The 17118-nt window shown below is 61.5% G+C and overlaps 1 protein-coding gene across 4 annotated transcripts; it reads right to left on the bottom strand.

The window, feature by feature from the left end:
• Positions 1-1382: 1382 nt before the first annotated feature.
• Positions 1383-16283, bottom strand: RAC2 (Rac family small GTPase 2). 4 transcript variants are annotated; one of them, XM_049626308.1, is made up of 7 exons: positions 16140-16283; positions 14186-14257; positions 8412-8529; positions 7746-7808; positions 7244-7403; positions 3818-3949; positions 1383-1671 (listed from the first exon to the last, which is right to left on the bottom strand). In XM_049626308.1, the coding sequence occupies exons 1-6, from the start codon at positions 16151-16153 to the stop codon at positions 3819-3821; spliced, it is 558 nt and encodes a 185-aa protein (XP_049482265.1). In that variant the 5' UTR covers positions 16154-16283; the 3' UTR covers positions 1383-1671; position 3818. The 4 variants fall into 4 exon arrangements, with proteins under 4 accessions (XP_049482265.1, XP_049482263.1, XP_049482266.1 ...); XM_049626306.1 differs by having other exon boundaries at positions 16119-16283; XM_049626307.1 differs by lacking the exon at positions 1383-1671 and adding an exon at positions 2211-3169 and having other exon boundaries at positions 16119-16283.
• Between the last annotated feature and the right edge of the window lie 835 nt (positions 16284-17118).

A 17118-nucleotide genomic window follows, 5' to 3' on the forward strand; every position in this document is an offset into this window, starting at 1 on the left:
TGCCATCTGGGTCGCACAGACCCCCTGAGGCTTCGCTTTCCTATCTAAGGACCTATCTGGTCCTCTGCCACTTTGCACAGCGATACAGGAGGAAGAGCACAGCCCTGGGAGACCCAAGACCTCAGTCACAAACGCTGTCAGCTAACATCAACAGAGGCCTGCCCAGCAGGGGCGTAACCAATAGGTGGTTTCATTTTCCTTTTGTTCCCCTAGCAAGGCAGCCATTGGCACCGGTTCTGCGGCCACCCAAAGTTGTCAAGGATCCAGCCTCTTTGCGTGCCTCTGCTCCTCCACTCTCAGCCTGTCAGCTTGCAGCTGCGTGCTTGTGGTTTCATGTGTATAAGATGGCTGCTGCAGCTCCAGACATCTCATCATTATTCATCGGGGAAGAGGACAGGACAAAGGGCAGTGGCCGTTTGGGTTTTTTTTTTTTTTGGGGGGGGGGTTGCGGAAGAAAACACAAACTTCCCCAGAAGCCACCTCTCCAGCTGACTTACACCTGCCTTGCTGGCCAGAACTGTGCCCCCGTGGGACCCCAGCGGCAAAGCAGGCCGGGAGAACAAGTGTTTTGGTCTGGGGCGAGGGACCTCGCGGCTCTCCCCGAAAACTAGGTTTCTGTCAGCAGGAAGGATGCGAGCAGTGGGAGGAGATGGGAAAGGAGAGTGTCTGCCTAGTGAGTTGAGCTCCAGCCTGACTCCCGTGCCCTCCTGTGCCCCTGTTTCCTTCTCCGCAAAACCAAGCTGCTAACACCTACACTGGGCGGCCCGGAGGGGGATTAAATGAGATAATATCGGCTAGGTGAGAACGCACGGTGGTGAGAGAATTTATTTCCTGGCGTTGCTGTTGGCATAAAGCAAGGGCTGTGCCCACTGGGGCAGGCTCGGGGGAAGAGGCACGTAGCAGAGACCCCCCCACCCCCACCCCGCGCGCGCCCTTGGCATCTAGGGAAGTTAGAGGCGCAAAGGAAATTCTTCGAGGAAAGAGGACCAGACCAGGGTGTGCCAAAGGCTAAGACGAAAGAGAGGTCTTTGAGGAAATGAGAGTTCGGTCTGAGGCTGGAGGCCGGGTGTGGCCAGGCCTCCGGAGTCAAGGGAAGGGGTCCCAGATTTATCTGGAGGCCCCGGAAAAGCAGGGAGCAAATGAGGTTCGCTTCAGACTCTGGACGACTGGAGGGGGCGCCCCAGGGCTTCCAAACAACCAGCGTGTCCGATTATGGGGGGTGGTGGGTCTGTGTTCGCCACATGCTAGCGAAAGCAGGCGTGGGGTTTTCAGGGGGGTGGCTTGTTTCCGTGGTGAAGTCACCTTAAAAACAGAAAGGCCTTGTCTGAGCGGAGGCTGAGAGGCGCCATGGGGTTTCCCCGGCTAAACCCAGTTCCTTTCAAGGGGGTGGGGGTTCCTGGGAGGCCGGTGAGGTGGAGGGCCCTGCCCCTCCTAACATCAGGACTTATGGGGGCAGCTGGGGGGGGTGGGGGCGGGGGCGGTGAGCAGAGAATCGCAGAGAACAGAAACCCAAAGCATTTCGCGGGCTGGCAACCGGGGGGGACTTCTGTGCCGCGGGGGACGGGGTCTTAGACCTCTCTTTTTTTATTCCTGCCTTGTAGCTTCCATGTAGCTTCTCCAGAGTGTCAGCCCCCGAGGGCAGGAGCTCATGTGCAGCACTGGACCCCGCACCTGGAACAGAGGGAGAAGGAGCGCCATAAACATGCACTGGAGCGTGCATGAAGCTTGGACAGAGGAGAGCAACCATCCACGGGAGCGCAAAGGCTGGCACTTGTCAATTAGGAAACTAAGGTGGGAGCACAGTCCCCTCTCTCTCTTAAAGAAACTCGCTCTTGCTTCGTGCCTCCAGGGACGGGCATTGCTTCCTTACCCCGTGGGGACCCTTTCGGTGACCCGCAATAAGGGTGGTTGGGGAGTTCTGGCTGCTCGACACCCATAATCCCGAACTCCAGCAAGGTCTCAGTCCTCCTTGGGGAGATAACCCCTCCACCTTAAGTAGATAAGGTTCTTATCATCGGCTTGGAACCACCCCTCGCTCCAGCATGGGGTGTGGTCCAGGCCTGGCCAATCAGAGCTCAGCACCCTCCCCCCACCAAATACGATTGGTTGAATATGACCCGCAAGTAAGTAGGACCCGCAAGTCCATTCAGAGTAAACCTTAATTAGAACTTTGCCTGGGGCAGATACTTGTGGGTTGGGTTTTTTGTGTGTGTTTTTTTTGTTTTGTTTTGGGGTTTTTTGCCCAACTTGAACCCGGAAGAATGCTCTTGAGAGACACCTGCCAGAAAATGAACCAGACAGCAGGAGGCAGAGCAAAGAGGTACAGGAAAGCAAGCCCTGATGACATAATTTGAGCCTCCCCCTCCCTCCTTGATCAAGCTGCACCTGAAGACACGATCTTTCCAAATTTGAATCAGTAAATTTATTTTCTGCTTAAGCAGGTTGAATTAGGTTTTCCATTTGCAATAGCAAAAGTCCTGGCTGGCAGCGTCTGAAAGTTTTAAGACTCCTACGGGCAAATGTAGCTCAAGGTCCTGTGAGCGGTGGAGAAAGCCTCGAGGGGTGGCAGGAGTCCGCGGGACCCAGGGTTTTGACGGGCGGTTGCAGGTACCCGCCTACAGTCAGAGAATTTGGTTTATTTCATGTTGTCCCAAACAAGAGCGCTCAGACCAGAGGAGCAAACTTCTGAGACACTCACTTTGGCTCAGGAGAAGGAGAACTTTCAGACAAGCAAGACCACCAATATTGGAGTAGTAGCCGGCCTCAGGAGGGAGCGAGAGACCCGTCCTTGAAGGCATACTGGCGACAATCTGGCCCGAAATTTCCAGAGGGGATTCAGGCGTCGGGTGGGACTGGGGCAAAGGGGTAGACGCTGCCATTGTGTGGCAGCGGGCACGAACAGCACTAATGCAAAGGGGGCTCCCCTCTGGCCCCGGGGAGGGGGGAGGAGGGCAGGAGCAGCAGGGGTTGGGAACAGAGCCTGCGAATTCACACCCTTCCAGCCCCAGGGGCCCCCCAGCCCAGAGAAGCCCATCAACCAAGCTCTGCAGCCCTCTGCTAGGAAACACCACGGGCGGGGAGGGGACAGCGTGGCCAGCCGGGGTGCCATTGGGCTTTATGGGAGGGCCCTGGAGGTCAGAACCATCTGGCTGGGAGGGCTGGGTGCAACCTGGAAGGCAGACACGCAGGGGGTGAGAATCTGATGGCAAGCAGAACGGCCTGCTCCCTCGCCGCTTTCCCAGCTCAAGGCTCACGGCCGCCTCCTGGCTTTGGCTCCAGGTTGGCCCTCCCACCAGTCCCCCGCCACCCCCCCCCCCCCCCGCTTGCCCACCACACCAAGGCCTCTCCACCCTTCTAGTCCCACGTCTCCAGGCTGCCTCCAACCCACACTGGTCCCCCTTCTGCCCCCACTGGAGTCTCAGCTCAGTCTGCCCTGCCTCCACTCTTATGTGAGGTGCTGGCTCCTCCCCGCTCTCCTGGGGGGGGGGGGGCCGACGCATCTTCCCATCCCGGTCTCCATCCCTGGCCTCCAGCAGGGTCGGCAGGGTGGGAGCCTAGCGACACCCATGCCTTGGCTCTGGCACCTTCCTGCTGGGAACTGGGCTCCACTGAGCTGGACCGGCTCAGGCAAATAGGGAAACTGAGGCCACTGCGATGCTTGCCCTTCTGTCTTGGCCTAAATGCCATTCCCGGTGAAACGCAAGGCCACTGAGCAGTGGCTAGACAACCCCCCACCCCCACCCCGCCGCCCCCCAGCCGGAGCCTGCTGTGTGCAGGTGGAGGACGGGTCACGAAGCGGGGAAGGAGGCGCTCTTACCCTAAAGGATGCTGCAGGGGCGCTTCTGTGGCCGCGTGGGCTGGGGGCACAGGACGGCCCGGATCGCCTCATCGAAGACGGTTTTCAGGCCTCGCTGGGTGAGGGCTGAGCACTCCAGGTATTTGACCGAGTCTAGGGTGGGGTGGCAAGAGGGCAGGCCCAGGTCAGGGGCCGGCCCTGAGCAGAAACCTCTCCCAAGCCACACAACTGTGCCAGGCTGTGGGGGCCACCTGGGCTGTGCCACTCAGAGGAGAGTATCCACAACTCTGTGCCTCGGTTTCCCCATGTCTGAAATGGGGAGCCTGGTTTCCAAAAGAGAGGCTAAGACCCACAAGAGCAGGTCTGTATCTTCCTTAGACACGTAAGCCCTTAGGGAAGGCAGGCAGGAATTTTGACATATTCCTAAAGGAAACAAGGGCTCCAGCGACAGTGACTGAATCTCTCCACGTCTCAGTTTCTCCGAAAAACTAGCCGCACACCTGCCTCCACGCTTCCCCTCGGGAGGCCTGAGGTGCTCACAGCCCGGTCACCAGGACCTTCCAAGTGCCATCTGACCATTCCTTAACATCGTCCCATTTGACAGATTCGGAAACTGAGGCTCGTAGGTGGGAAATCATTTGTCCCAAGTCACATGCTGGGTGCTTCTCGTCCACCTTGGGGCGGCTGGGGACTGTCAGTGAGGGGAACGGGAGTAGAGAGTTTTCCCTCCCTGCTGAGGGGACCAGCCTTCTCCCACCTGACCGCTCAGGGCGGGAGCCCGGGGCACAGATGGTCAGGCCGAGCCCTTACTCCCAGGGGGCCGCGTTCATGCCCTTCTGGAAGGAACCTGCCTGAGTTCCCACTTCTGCTACAACACAAATCGTTTCCCTGAAGTAAGGAACCACAAAGCCCCTTCTTTGAGAGGGCTGGGGCTGACCTCAGGAACCAGAGGAAAGGCAGGGGCAGGAAGGGGAACTTTGTCCCCCTGGAGTCTGCCCTTCTAGGAGGAAGGAAGCAGACCAAGGCCGATAGGTGCCCCTGCCAAGCACTGAGCTGGGGGCTTCCAAAAACCCTGTGAAGAAATACTGTGATTCCCCACTTCCCAGATGAGGAAACAGGCCCAGAGAGGGGAAGCCTGGGCCCCAGAGACACACAGCTGGGGAGAGGAGAGCCAGGACCTCAAGAGGGACTGCCTCTGGAAGGAGGAAGCCCACAGATGCCCTGGGGTTGGGAAGAAAGAAAGGGCAGTGACAAGGAAACCGAGGTTCAGAGAGTGTGTCACTTGCACAAAGTCACATGCTGGCTGTGTCCCCTGTACTCGGGAGCATATTCCCAGCAGGGAGAGCACAGAGTGGTCCCAGGGCCTGGCTGGCAGAGGCCAGACTCCCTTGGTTCAGGTTCAGGTTCAGGTTCCGGAGTGTCATCATCTTATAACCCTTTTGTGCCTAGAAGGGTGTCGCCGGGCATTGGCCACTGTCTCCCTGCGAGGGACCACAGCCAGCGTCGACTTCTTCCGCACCCACCAACTGCCTCCTCCCTGGCACCTGCCACCCCCTTGCTTCCTCTCGGCTGAGTGGCATCCAGAGCAACGGCCCTGAGTGGAGGTAGAGGGGGGTGGGGGGAGGGTGCTGGGCTCCCTTCAGCTCTGCCTCTGATCACCCTAGGACTCTGGCCAGTCCCCCTCTCTGTGCCTCAGTTTCCCATCTGTCTAGGACGTGGTGACTCGGGACGCGTATCGAGCGGAGGCAGGTGGGGTAGAGGAGCGCCGAGGGCGTGGGGGCAGGTCAGGGGTGCTGCAGATGCCCTTGATCTCCATGACTAATGGAGCCAGGTTGCCAGCTTTGGATCTGAGCTCTGCCCTAGCCTGGCTGGGTGGCCTTGAGCCAGCGACTTCTCCCCGAGCTTCACTCTCCTCTTCTGTAAAGTGGGTTCAACCAGAGACCCTCCTTCATGGTCACCGTGGGAACAAGGAGGGGAGGTACATGGCCCAGCGCCCAGGAGGTACTCAGTCTCCATCAGCCAGCCGCGATTATACCAGCCGGGACCTCAGCTGCCTCCCCAACTCGCCACCACAGGCTGGGGGCTGAGGCGGCCTCCGCCCTTCTCATCACACCAGCAGGTCCCCCAGGCCTCCTCTCCGGCCTCCCCTCTGGCCTAGGCTGGTCCGAGTCAAGTTCAAAGTCACTGCCCCTGCCCCTGCCCCACCCCCACTGGGGATCAGCTCCAGGAGGGAGAGGCTAGAGACCAAGGCAGGATCCGGAGCCATCTCCCTATAGAGGAGGAAGGACCTTTGGGGCGTGTGCAGGTCGGCCCATGTGAACGGAGAGACTGAGGCCCAGAGAGGGGTGGCCGCTCTCCCGAGGTCACACACACAGTCAGCGCTGGAGCCGGGACCGGAAGCCAGGCTTCTAGCCCCCTTCTCCTTGTCCCAAAGCACAGGCTTTAGAAGGGAAGGGCTCACAGGCAGGCTGGGGAGTCAGCCCCGGGCAGGAGGAGGTGGGGGACAGGCTGGTCAGAAAACAAGAGAGGGCAAGGGGGCAGGCCCGGTATTTGCGAGGAAAGCCAGCAGGCCTAGGAGCCAAAGACCCCAGGATGGGGTCCGGGACCCAGGCTTAAGAGGCAGCCACAGGCCCCCCGAGAAAGATGGCCATGTCAGTGGACTAGTCACAGGAAGGGGGTGGGGGTGGGGGGGCAGCTGCGGTTTCTCTTCCTGTAGAGATGTGAGTCCCCGGAGCCCTCCCAGTTCCGGCGGAAGGAAGAGTGTGGGGCTGAGGCAGGGCCGGGGCGGGGGGTGGCGGGGAGGGGGGCCCCAGCCTCCTCAGGAACCAAACCCTGGGCCTTCAGGACCCTGTGTCGAGGCAGAGCGCCCCGGGCAGCTGGGTCACTGCTCGTAGTGGCCAAACTCGGCTGGGGACGCTTGGCTCTCGGGCAAGAGCCCCACCCCCAGGCCGCAGGCAGGTCAGGCCTTGACCAGGGACAGCAGGCCCAGGTGCCAGGGCAGAGGCTGGACCCATCGGTGCCGGCCTCCCCGGTGCAGGCAGCCCTGAGCCGCCACGAGGAGGCCGCCGAGCCGGCAACGTGCTCTCTTGCATTCCACTCCCAGTGCCGTCACCTGCTGGCCGTGTGACCTTGAGAGGTGACTTTACTTCTCTGGGCCAGTAATCGGGAGGCAAAGAGGAGTTGGCCTGAGGAGGGGGCCTGGGGAAAGGGAAGTGAGAAGGAGGCAGAAGGGAAATCACCCCTTCAGACCTGAGGCAAAGCACCTCCTCCGGGAAGCCTTCCTGGAAAACTCAAGCTCGACTTGGCTGCTCGTCCCCAGACAGCCAGCCACCCCCCCCGCCCCCGGCACGGCCTGGCCCTGGAGCCCCTTTAATCCCGCGTGAGGCTGAGGCGGGCTCCCCCCCACAGCTGGCTCCCCTCTCTGAGCCCGAGCCCCGAGCCCCGTACCGATCTCCTTGGCCAGTGCCAGGCCCTGCGGGTAGGTAATAGGCGCCAGCTTCTTCTCCTTCAGCCTCTCGATGGTGTCCTTGTCGTCCCGCAGATCCAGCTTGGTGCCCACCAGGATGATGGGCGTGCTGGGGCAGTGGTGCCGCACCTCAGGGAACCACTGGGCGGGCGGGCGGGGGGGTGAGAGGCCGTGCGGGCAGGAGGGGGCACGGGAACGGGGAGAGGAGGGGCACCGAATGTGAGGAGAGAAGAGAGGCGGCGAGGCGGGGAGGAGGGGGTGTGGGGAGGAGAGGGGACGAGGTTACAGAGAGTGGGGAGTAAAGCTAACCACCCCAGCCCCCTCGGAGCCCCCTCTGAGTCTCACCCCCGGAGACTCACAGCCCTGGTTGGCACTGGGGACCCTCCGCTGCCCCTGCCCCTGCCCTAAAGTCATCAGCAACCCCGCCCCCCCACCCCGGGTCACCCGCCCCAAGCCCCCAAGGCCCCACTCTGTCCTGCTCACCTTGGCACGGACATTCTCGTAGGAGGCAGGGCTCACAAGGGAGAAGCAGATGAGAAAGACGTCCTGGGGACAGAGCAGGCAACGGTCACCCGTGAGAGGCCTGGAGGCATCACCTGGGCCCTTCCCACACCTGGGCAGCCGCAGCTGTTTGTTGATCCAGGCTTTTCTAAGGGACTAATCCTCACATGACAGGCTGCCCCATTCTACAGGTGGGGAGAGTGAGGCTCACGGAAGCCCCGGGTTTGTCACCCGGGATTCCAGAACCCGTACTCCTCACCGGGCACTCACTACCTACCCTCTGGTCACCAGCCCTTTCCCGGCCAGCCCGGAGGGAGAGCCTGTAGGCTCGCCCCCATCTCTCCTCCCCTCCCCAGCACCCCTGGGACTCAGAGTCCTGGGCTCCCTATTTGGGCCCCGTCCAGGATCTTCCTGCCCCACCCTTGGGCAGCCCCGGGGGGTGCCAGAGCCCATGAGGCAGGGGGGCCGGGGAGATGGGCACAGTGAGAGCAGGGTAGCTGAAGGCAGGCGGGGAGGGGAGGAGGCCCCGCTCTGGCCAGCAGGGTCATTACTGACAGGGGCAGGGTTGCCGGGCCCTGGCCCCAGGGCGTCGCCCCCAGAGGGAGCGGGAAGAGCTCAGGCTGGGGATAGGAGGACAGGGAAGCACACCGTCTGTGGGTAGGAGAGCGGCCGGAGGCGGTCATAGTCCTCCTGCCCCGCGGTGTCCCACAGCCCCAGGTTCACGGGCTTGCTGTCCACCATCACATTGGCTGAATAGTTGTCGAACCTGCGGGGAGCAGGCAACACAGGAAGGTCAGTCTCCACGCCCCGGACCCCGGGCCCTCCTTCCGGCCTCCCGTTGCTTGGTGCAGAGGCCCAGGGAGGGGCGGCCACCGTCAGACTCGCATGGCCCTGTGCAGTCGGCTTTCCCTCTGGGTTTTGGTGTTTTTTTCCCCATTACTGATTCATTACCTTAAAAAAAGTGTTAAATGCAGGTAAACCTCCAGAGAAAGACATGGTCTCTCCGTCCCTTTTCTGCCCTTGGCCTATCTTTTGAGGAAGTGACTTTGGGGGGGGGGCGTCGCAGAGCATCCCCCCTAAGTCTCGACCCGCATCAAATTTACCCACTTCCTGTGCTGCACTGATGTGGGTCACCCTGTGGCGGGTGGGGTCCTCCCCTGAAACAAACCCTGAGCGGAGGAGGTGGCAGCCTCGGGAGGGGAGTGAGGAAGAGGCAAAGAAGGGACACCAGCTGTTCCGGGGGGCGCTATTGAGGGGTCCCAGCAGAGGCAGCTGGGAGACAGGGCACCCCCCCTACCCCTGAGGGGCAGGAAGCGAGGTATTTGTCCAGCGTCCTTATCTTGCATTGGCAGAAGGACCTCCGGGGGCGCTAAATTCCTGGTCTTCCAGGCTGGTGGCAGGGGGCTTGGGGTGGGGGCGGGGGGGGGGGGCGACACTTTTGAGAAAAGCCAACAAAAGAAAGGAGAAAGGGGGGGGCAAGGGGGGGGGGGGGGGGGGGGGGGTTGTTGATAGGGGGATGTCAATAGCGACAGCTAAAATCTCCCACCAGCGCCAGGGAGGCCTCCAGGGCCATCACACAAGCTTCCAGACTTTTCTTTTTTCTTTTTTCTTTTTTTGTTTTAATCCAACCCAACACTATTTCTCACTACACATACCCCTGAAAGGAAAGTGCTGGTTTTTCAGCCTATAGAAAAGAAAACTGGGATCAGAGAGGTATAGCCGTCTGCCCAAGGCCCCACAGCCAGTGAGGGACCGAACTAAGTTAGAAGCCAGTTGCGTGGGGTCCCAGCGCTCACGTCTGACGCTCACTGCCCTGTGCCCCAGCTGGGTTACCACAGATGCCCTCACCTCCCGCCCACGAGGGCTAAGGATCATCACCTTGTCCCTCCCCACAAAAGCCACCCGCTCCTTGTCCCCTGGCCTGGCCCACTGAGACCTCAGGATCCTCCTCCTTCTCTCCTCATACACCAGCCAAGCTCTTTCCCGGGCAAGGCTCACGCTGCCCACCTCCCTGAGCTTGATCATGGCCGTGCCTCCCACCCAGACGCCACCTCCCGTTCAAGAGTCAAATTCCTGCCCAGGCAGTTCCTCCACTGCCGTGGGGAGGGGGAGGGGGCCTCCCCCTTCCCCCAGCCTCCACCTGGAAAGAGCTCACTGTGCCCTCCCTTAGGCAACCGCTTTATCTTGACCTTGAAGAGGCAATCCGTGTGTCTCTATCTTGCTGGGGGTCAGGGCTCCACAGGGCCCTGGCTGCTTCCCAGGCCTGGCACCCAATACATGCAGGTAGATGGGAACTAAAGCCGACTGAACTGAAGCCCTTGGAACGCCACCTCCTCCAGGAAGCCACCCCAGAATGCTGCTTGGTGACCGGCTGCAGAAGCCCCAGTGCTTCAGGGTGCCTCCCGAAACAACTGTTCTGAGAAAGACCCATGCACGCACCCCCAAAAGTGGGCAGCCTGCTATTTTTAGCACCCCATACTTATTCATCCATGGAGTGTTCCGGTCACTTCTCGGTTCCTCAGAGAGCCCCGCTCCCTACTGCCTGGAAGCTGCCACAAACACTTCTCTGACTCTCCACTCTGCTTCCTCCCTCACTCCGCCTCCCCAGTGCCCAGCTGACTCTTACTCAGCCGCCTCTAGCCCCGTGTCAAGGTCATCTCCCCTCTAGCCCCATGTCAAGGTCATCTCCCGCAAGAAGCCTTTCCTGCCTCCCAGCCCACCCATCCAGGCCCCAACCCAGCAATCTTTGCCCAAACAACAGACACCATGCCTGGCTTGTTCCTCACTGCACCCTGAGGCCCCTGAGGCATTTGTCACATAGTAGGGGCTCTGTGTACCAACTCTAGCTACCAGCCATGCCCTGTGGGATTTCAGGAAGAAGGCGCCATCCAGGGAGACACCACGGGGCATCACGGGAAAAGACGCGCCTCTGGTGTCTTCGGCTTCGGTCGGAAACATTCCTTTGGGACACGCTGAGGAAGGAGGGACACTCTCCTCTCTAATGTCCAGCCTGAAATTCTGGTGCCAGAAAGCCTCCCAAGATTCCTTGCACCATCCACACACACACACACACACACACACACCAGTCCCTCTCCAGAGGCCCAGCTTCCAGAGCCTGAGGGATTACTGCAAGGATGCACCAGCGGTCTACACCTCCCGGGGGACCCCCCTTCCTTGAGATCCACAGGCAGTCAGCACCAGAGGAACCGCTCTGGCCAGCCCTCACCCCCTTACCCAGATGAGGAAACTGAGGCCCACACACAGGAAGGCACTTGCCCAAGATCTCACAGTCAGTCGGCGGCAGAGCCAGGACTAGATTCAGAAAATCCCCACCTGGGAAACGCTGAGGCCACTTCAGGGCTTGAGACTCGGAGGTTTGAGCCCGGGCCTGGGGCATCCCTGAGCTGAGGGGAAGGCAGGGAACTCACGTCTGCTGAGCACCCAGAGCCGTCAACGACTGTTCCAGGCCCTTCGTACTTGGGCCACTTCAGTGGGCCCAGGAAGCAGCTGCTACCATTGTCCCCATTTCACACACGAGGGACACACACTCAGGGAGGCTCGGAGGGACCTGCCCCAGGTTACATGGGGCTTTGGTCCCAGCCCTACACCTGCAACGGAGTGGAGGAGGGGATTGGGGGCAGGAGGAAGGGGGCTCAGCCCCCAGCATCACCTGACCCCCACCCAAGCCCACCTTCAGAAAGGAACGCAGAGACCAGGGGGCATGCATGGCTGGTGATGTGGGGACCAGGGAGGATCGACCAGGTCAGGCAGGGTGTGGACCACCGTTAGGACTCGGGTCTTGGTCCTGAGGACAATGGGGCACCGCTGAGGGGCTTCACCAGGCGGGGGGGGGGGGGGGGGGGTGGACGTGATCATCTTGGCTAAGAGGAGCCACGAGGTGGAGAAGTCTGGAGAAGGGTAGCTGGGGCCAGCGAGGGAACCACACCCTCGGCGGCAGGAGGGTGGGCGGGGGGCAGCGAGAGCCCAGAAGGGGCTGGACGCCATGCTGTGCACAGAATTCCACACTTGGCTTGCCAGGAGGTGAAATGAAAACGAAAACCGAGTCCTGGCCAAGCTGGCCGAAATTAACCGGGTGTTCTTTTCTCCCACCAGCTGAGCCGCCCGGCGGTGGCTGAGTTCTGGAACCTTCTCGAAGCAGCCAGAGCGCCCAGTCACTACAGAGCACCAGCGACATGCTCATGAGTTTCAGTCTCCCCATCTGTTGGACCCTGAGCTGTCAACCCCCCACGCCTGGCAATGACTGTGCTCAGCTCACCTGCTCATCTGACCACGTGCTGGCCGCACACGTGTCCCAGCCTCAGCAAACCCGACTGTCCCCAGAGGAGGGGGATCCCCCCCCAGGAAAACAGGGATCTCCTGTTTTCCCTAACCCCACTCCCCCCGGCTGCCCCCGCCCTCCGACGTCAAGGGCTCGGCGTGACTCATCTTTCCCTCCCCATCACAGAGGAACAGGCATATAGTAGGAGCCTCTCAGAGGGCTTGTCCAGAGCTGAGCGACTCTTGTCCCGGACGACAAAGGAGCATGGCATGCAGGACTGGCCACATACTTTGCAGCGTCCGATGCAAAATGAAAACGCAAGACCCCTTGTTCAAAAGTTAAGAATTTCAAGATGGCCCTAGGGTCTGACCCAAACTCCCCAGAGTCCTGGGAAGGTAGACCTTGCCTGGTTCGTTCTTATCTGTCGGTCTGCAAGGGGCGTCCGGTGTCCCGAGCCCACCAAGGGCCACCAGGAGCCCGGGTTCTCCAAGTCGTTGGCAACCACTGGCCCTAGCCTGGCCTCTGCTGGTCCCACCGTCTTGCAGCAGAGAGCATGCCTTTCGTCTCCCTGCCCAGGAGAAGTGCCCCGGCGGTGAGCCTGGGATTTCCCAGCCCAGCTCTGACCTTATAAAAAAGGGAAACGGAGGCTCAGAGAGGAGAAATGATTGGTCTAAGGTCCTTCAGCGAACGGGCCCCCCCAGCTGGGACAGGCAGAGAGGCAGGAAGGCAGGCCGGGCCAGGGCACCGCCGGCGACAACGGCCTTTTGCGGGAGCTGTGCCCTCTCAGGCTTAGAGCCAGTCCTGCCTCTGCATTAGGAGATGCCTGATAAACACTTGATGATCCATGGCAAACGGACGGATACGGCAGGTGCAGAGAGGGTTGGACACTGGCACCAGGCCATCTGGGGACTCAGAAGCCGAGCTGGTGCTGAAGCCCGTTTTCCAGGGTCCCTACCCAGGATTCTCTGCCCTGGCCCGGCCGGCTGCTTGGCGTCCTGGGGGGCAGGCCCCTTGGGCACCGTGAGGCTCGCAGCTTCCCCTGTGAGTGGCCTGGGTATAACGGCCACCTCTGCTGAGGACCGAGGGAGGGCACACATGTGTGGCATTTCATGCAGGACACGATAGGCCCCCCCATAGATGGTGGGTAGTTCTGACGGATCCTCCGAGGGCCTCTCCATGGAGTTCAATTCAGGCCAACACAGAACACGTCTATCAGGTATAAGACGATGTGCATGAGATAACAGGGTGACCGTAGAGTACAAGGCTCCCTGCCCTCCAGAGACACAGTCACAGGAAGGATCAGATACAGTCACTCGAGGGAGTGAGAGGTCCCTTCAGGCTGCATGAGAAAGATTCCTGGAAGGTGGGGGGTGGGGGGCACCGGAGCTGGCCTGAGGGTCTTAGACGCCTGAGAAGGAAAGGCACTCCGGGCAGAAGGAACGGCTTGAGCAAAGGCCCTGAGGCCAGAATGCCCAGGGAGCGTTTGGTGGGCACAAGCAGGCAGAACACGAAGCAAAGTGATGGGCCACGATGCGGGCAGGCGAGGTAGGGAGAAGGCCCTGCAGAGCCTTGAATGCAGTGCTAAGGGTTGGGGAGTTGTCCTGCGGAGGGAGGGACCCCCTGAGGGTTGGTGGGGGCGGGGCAGACGCTTTCCCACTTACCCCCCCTCCCGAAGCTGCCACCCACGAACTCCTACATACCCGCCTCCACATCCCACAACAGGGCAGGGCTCCCCACTGGCCTCCAGAGGGCAGTGCCCTCCCCCCTAACAGCGTGCGTGCGTGCGTGCGTGCGTCTGCTGTCTGCTCCCCCATGTCAAGGCCCCCGACTGCCCCCTCCTCCAACCACCCCATCCCAGCCCCTCTTCTGGGACCCAGCCCCACATCCCACCTCCTGCCGAGGCCCAGCTGGACAGCTGGACAGCGGCTCTCTCCCACCCTGGGGCCCCGGCCCCCGCCCTCAATGCCCATCTCCACGCCGATCGCTGCTTCCTGGCTAGATCATGAGGCACCCCTGCCAGGCAGAGACCCCCAGGTGCCCACACGGGCCGCCACACAGGAAGTGTCTGAAAAGGGGGTGGGCTCAAGGATGCCACTCTCCCCAGCCTCCCAGCGCCCCGGCCCTCCCCTCCCCGGGGACTCACACGGTGGGGATGTACTCTCCAGGGAAGGCGTTGGTGGTATAGCTGATAAGAAGGCAGGTCTTGCCCACGGCTCTGAAAGGCAGAAAGTTCGAGAGGACAGCGGTCACGGGCCCTGCCCGAGACACGGAGGTTTCTGAGCACCTGCGCTATCCCCTGGCCCAGCCCTCGGGGGGCGGGGGGGAGACTGGGGCCCACCTCTCTGGGCCTCAGTCTCCCCGTCTAGAAAACAGCGATGCGTCCATCCTCCCAGGAGTGTGCTGAGTAGTAAATTAGCACGAAGCTTGTAAAAGAGGCCAGCACCACGTGTGACACAGCGTAGCAGCTTGTCCGTGTTAGGGAAAGCCTGTCCCTCCCAACCTCACCGGAGAGAGTAACAGTTAAGAACACAGACTTTGGGGGTCAGAGAGGCCTGGCCTCAAACCCCATGAGGTCTGGGCCAAATTGCTTAACTTCTCTGAGCTTCAGCTTCCCCACCTGTAAAATGGGCCTAATGTTAGGTGGGTGGGAAGACTGGAGAGAGGGGAGAACCCGGCGCCTGACCCACAGTGAGCGCTGAAGAGTGTTGGCCACGATTCGGGCCCTCTTCCCTGGGTCTGCGAGTCGGCTGGGCCGGGAGGGGGTACAGGTAGCGCCACGGGAAGCCCGGGGCCAAAGGGGCGGCCCCTGGGCCCTCGTTTCGTCACTTCCTGTTCTGAGAAGGCTGGCCGCCTTCTCCTCCCCCACCGCCGCCCTCCCCAGGGCCTGCCACCAAGGTAACTTTGAATGACTGGAACGTTGCCCTTGGCTTCTGCCCTCCCCGCCTCAGATTAGGTACAAAGAGGAAGTGAGCAGGGCTGGGTAGAGAGGTGGGCAGATAAGGCCGGCCAGCACATCCGAATCAGCCGAGGGCCCTCTGATAAACCGACCCGCTCCCAGGAGACCCATCGGAGCCAAAGTCGGTCCGTCGTGTCAGGGCCACTGCGACCCAGGGCAGGAAAGAGCTGAGCCTCCCAAAGCCTCAGGCTGCCCCTCTGCAGAACGGGAGGGTGGGAACGGAGGGCTGCCCAGCCAGAAATGCTGGGGTAGGCTGGACTGCACCCGGGATGCCCCTGTGGGCTGGACCCTGAGACGCTGTTACGGCCAGCGTCAGAGATCGGCATCTCGGACCAGTCGTTGTACAGATGAGGAGACTGAGGCCCACGGCTGAGAAGGCCCCTCGGCCCAGCCTACCTGGCACGGGCCCTCCCAATCACCCTCCCACCCCTCCTGCCCTCTCCCTTCCCTTCATGTTCCCCTCCCCCTTCTGCTCTTTGCCCACATCCCCCACGCGCGCGCGAGTCCTCCCCAACCAGGCAGGCTGAGGGGGAGGGGAGAGTCAGGGAGGGAGGAGGGGAAGGAGGGTAATATTTATTGAGCGCCCTGAGCACAGGACAGCCCCTCGAAGTATGTCAGGTGACCCCCACACATCACCCCCAGGGGCGTGGCCTCTCCCCGGATGGGCAAGCTGAGGTTCAGAGAGGCTCTGCAGCTTGCCTGAGGACACACAGCAGAGCAAGCCAGTGACCAGAGCCCAGGTCAGCCTGCGGACGAAAGGCCAGGTTCTTGGTTCTCCACCCCCGCCCCATCTGCCTCCACAGAGTGGAAGACAGGTCCCATAAGAGACCTGTCCCAGCTCTCAGGGTGTAGGTGAGAGGCCCCGGGCACATCTACCCCCAGCCCCGCACCCTCCACCACCTCCCCCCAGGCAGCTTCCGGAGGGAAGTGGGCAAAAGAGAGTGGAGCTGTCCTCTGCCCACCTGGGGGGGGGGGGGCTTTCTCTGGGCCCCGGGGACAAGAAGGGAGCAGCCCCTCCCAGCTGCTTCCCAGGGACTCCTACATCTGCAGGGCGGGAGGGTCTCAGGGGTAACCCAGTCGGGCGGCTCCGGCCAGGTGAGAGGTTCAGCCAGGTACCTACCCATCTCCCACCACCACGCACTTGATGGCCTGCATCGCGTCCGGGGCCTGGGAGGCGGCGCTGGTGACAGCTCGGGGCACGGAGCGTTTCTGCGGGCTCCAAGGGTTTGGAGAGCCTGGCGAGGTCCCCCCCGACGGAAGAGCAGCTCAGTAGGACGGGAGGCAGGAGGAAGCGGAAGGGGAACTTACCCAAGCTGCTGCCCCAAGAGCCGATTGCAGAGGGCGGAGCATGCGGTCTGGCAGATCAGCCCGGGGCCCCTCAGGTGCCGGCTGGGGCACCGACAGGAGACCCGGGTACCCTCTGGGCTGGGGCCTGACCTGTTGCGCACAGCGCCAGGCTGGAGCAGTTCTCCAAAGGCTTCGGGCTTCCTGAGGAGCTCAGTCCCCCTCGGGTCTAAGTGGTAAACACTCAATGAGCTGAAAGTGTGTGCCCTGCACGGTATTCAGGTGCCGGTGAGTCCAGGGCGCAAAAGGTATAGCCCATCCCTGGGGAAGATAAGACCTCGCACGTGTGTCTATAAAACAAGGCAGGAAGTGATGGGGCCAAGAGGGATCTCCAGGGAGGGGACCTTGGGGCTACACGAAGAGAGAACCGGGGCCGGGGAGGTGACATGTGAGCCAGCACTTGAAAGGTGGTGCCGGAGAGAGGACACTCCAGGCCGGGGGATTGCATGAGCGATACACAAGGCTCCCCCAAGCACGGGGATCCCAGAGTGCGGAAGGAGGGGAGGGGCGCGGGGGGGTGGGCAGGAAGGGAGGTGGGGGGCCGCTGATAGAGAAGGAGAAATAAAAAGGAAGTTACGGGCAGTGCTCCACACGAGCCAGTCCGGTGCTCGAGGCCACCCTGGGGGACCAAGCACCCTGGAACAAGGATCCGTGACCCGTTGTAACGAGGGGGAAAGGGAGGGTCTGAGAAGGCAGCGGACTCGCTAGGACCGCCCAGCCTGAAATCATACCCAGCGCCAGGCAACCCCAAGTTCACCTGGCTCTAACTGTTCATG

Source organism: Panthera uncia, chromosome B4 (assembly GCF_023721935.1).
Source record: "Panthera uncia isolate 11264 chromosome B4, Puncia_PCG_1.0, whole genome shotgun sequence".
Classification (NCBI taxonomy): domain Eukaryota; kingdom Metazoa; phylum Chordata; class Mammalia; order Carnivora; family Felidae; genus Panthera; species Panthera uncia.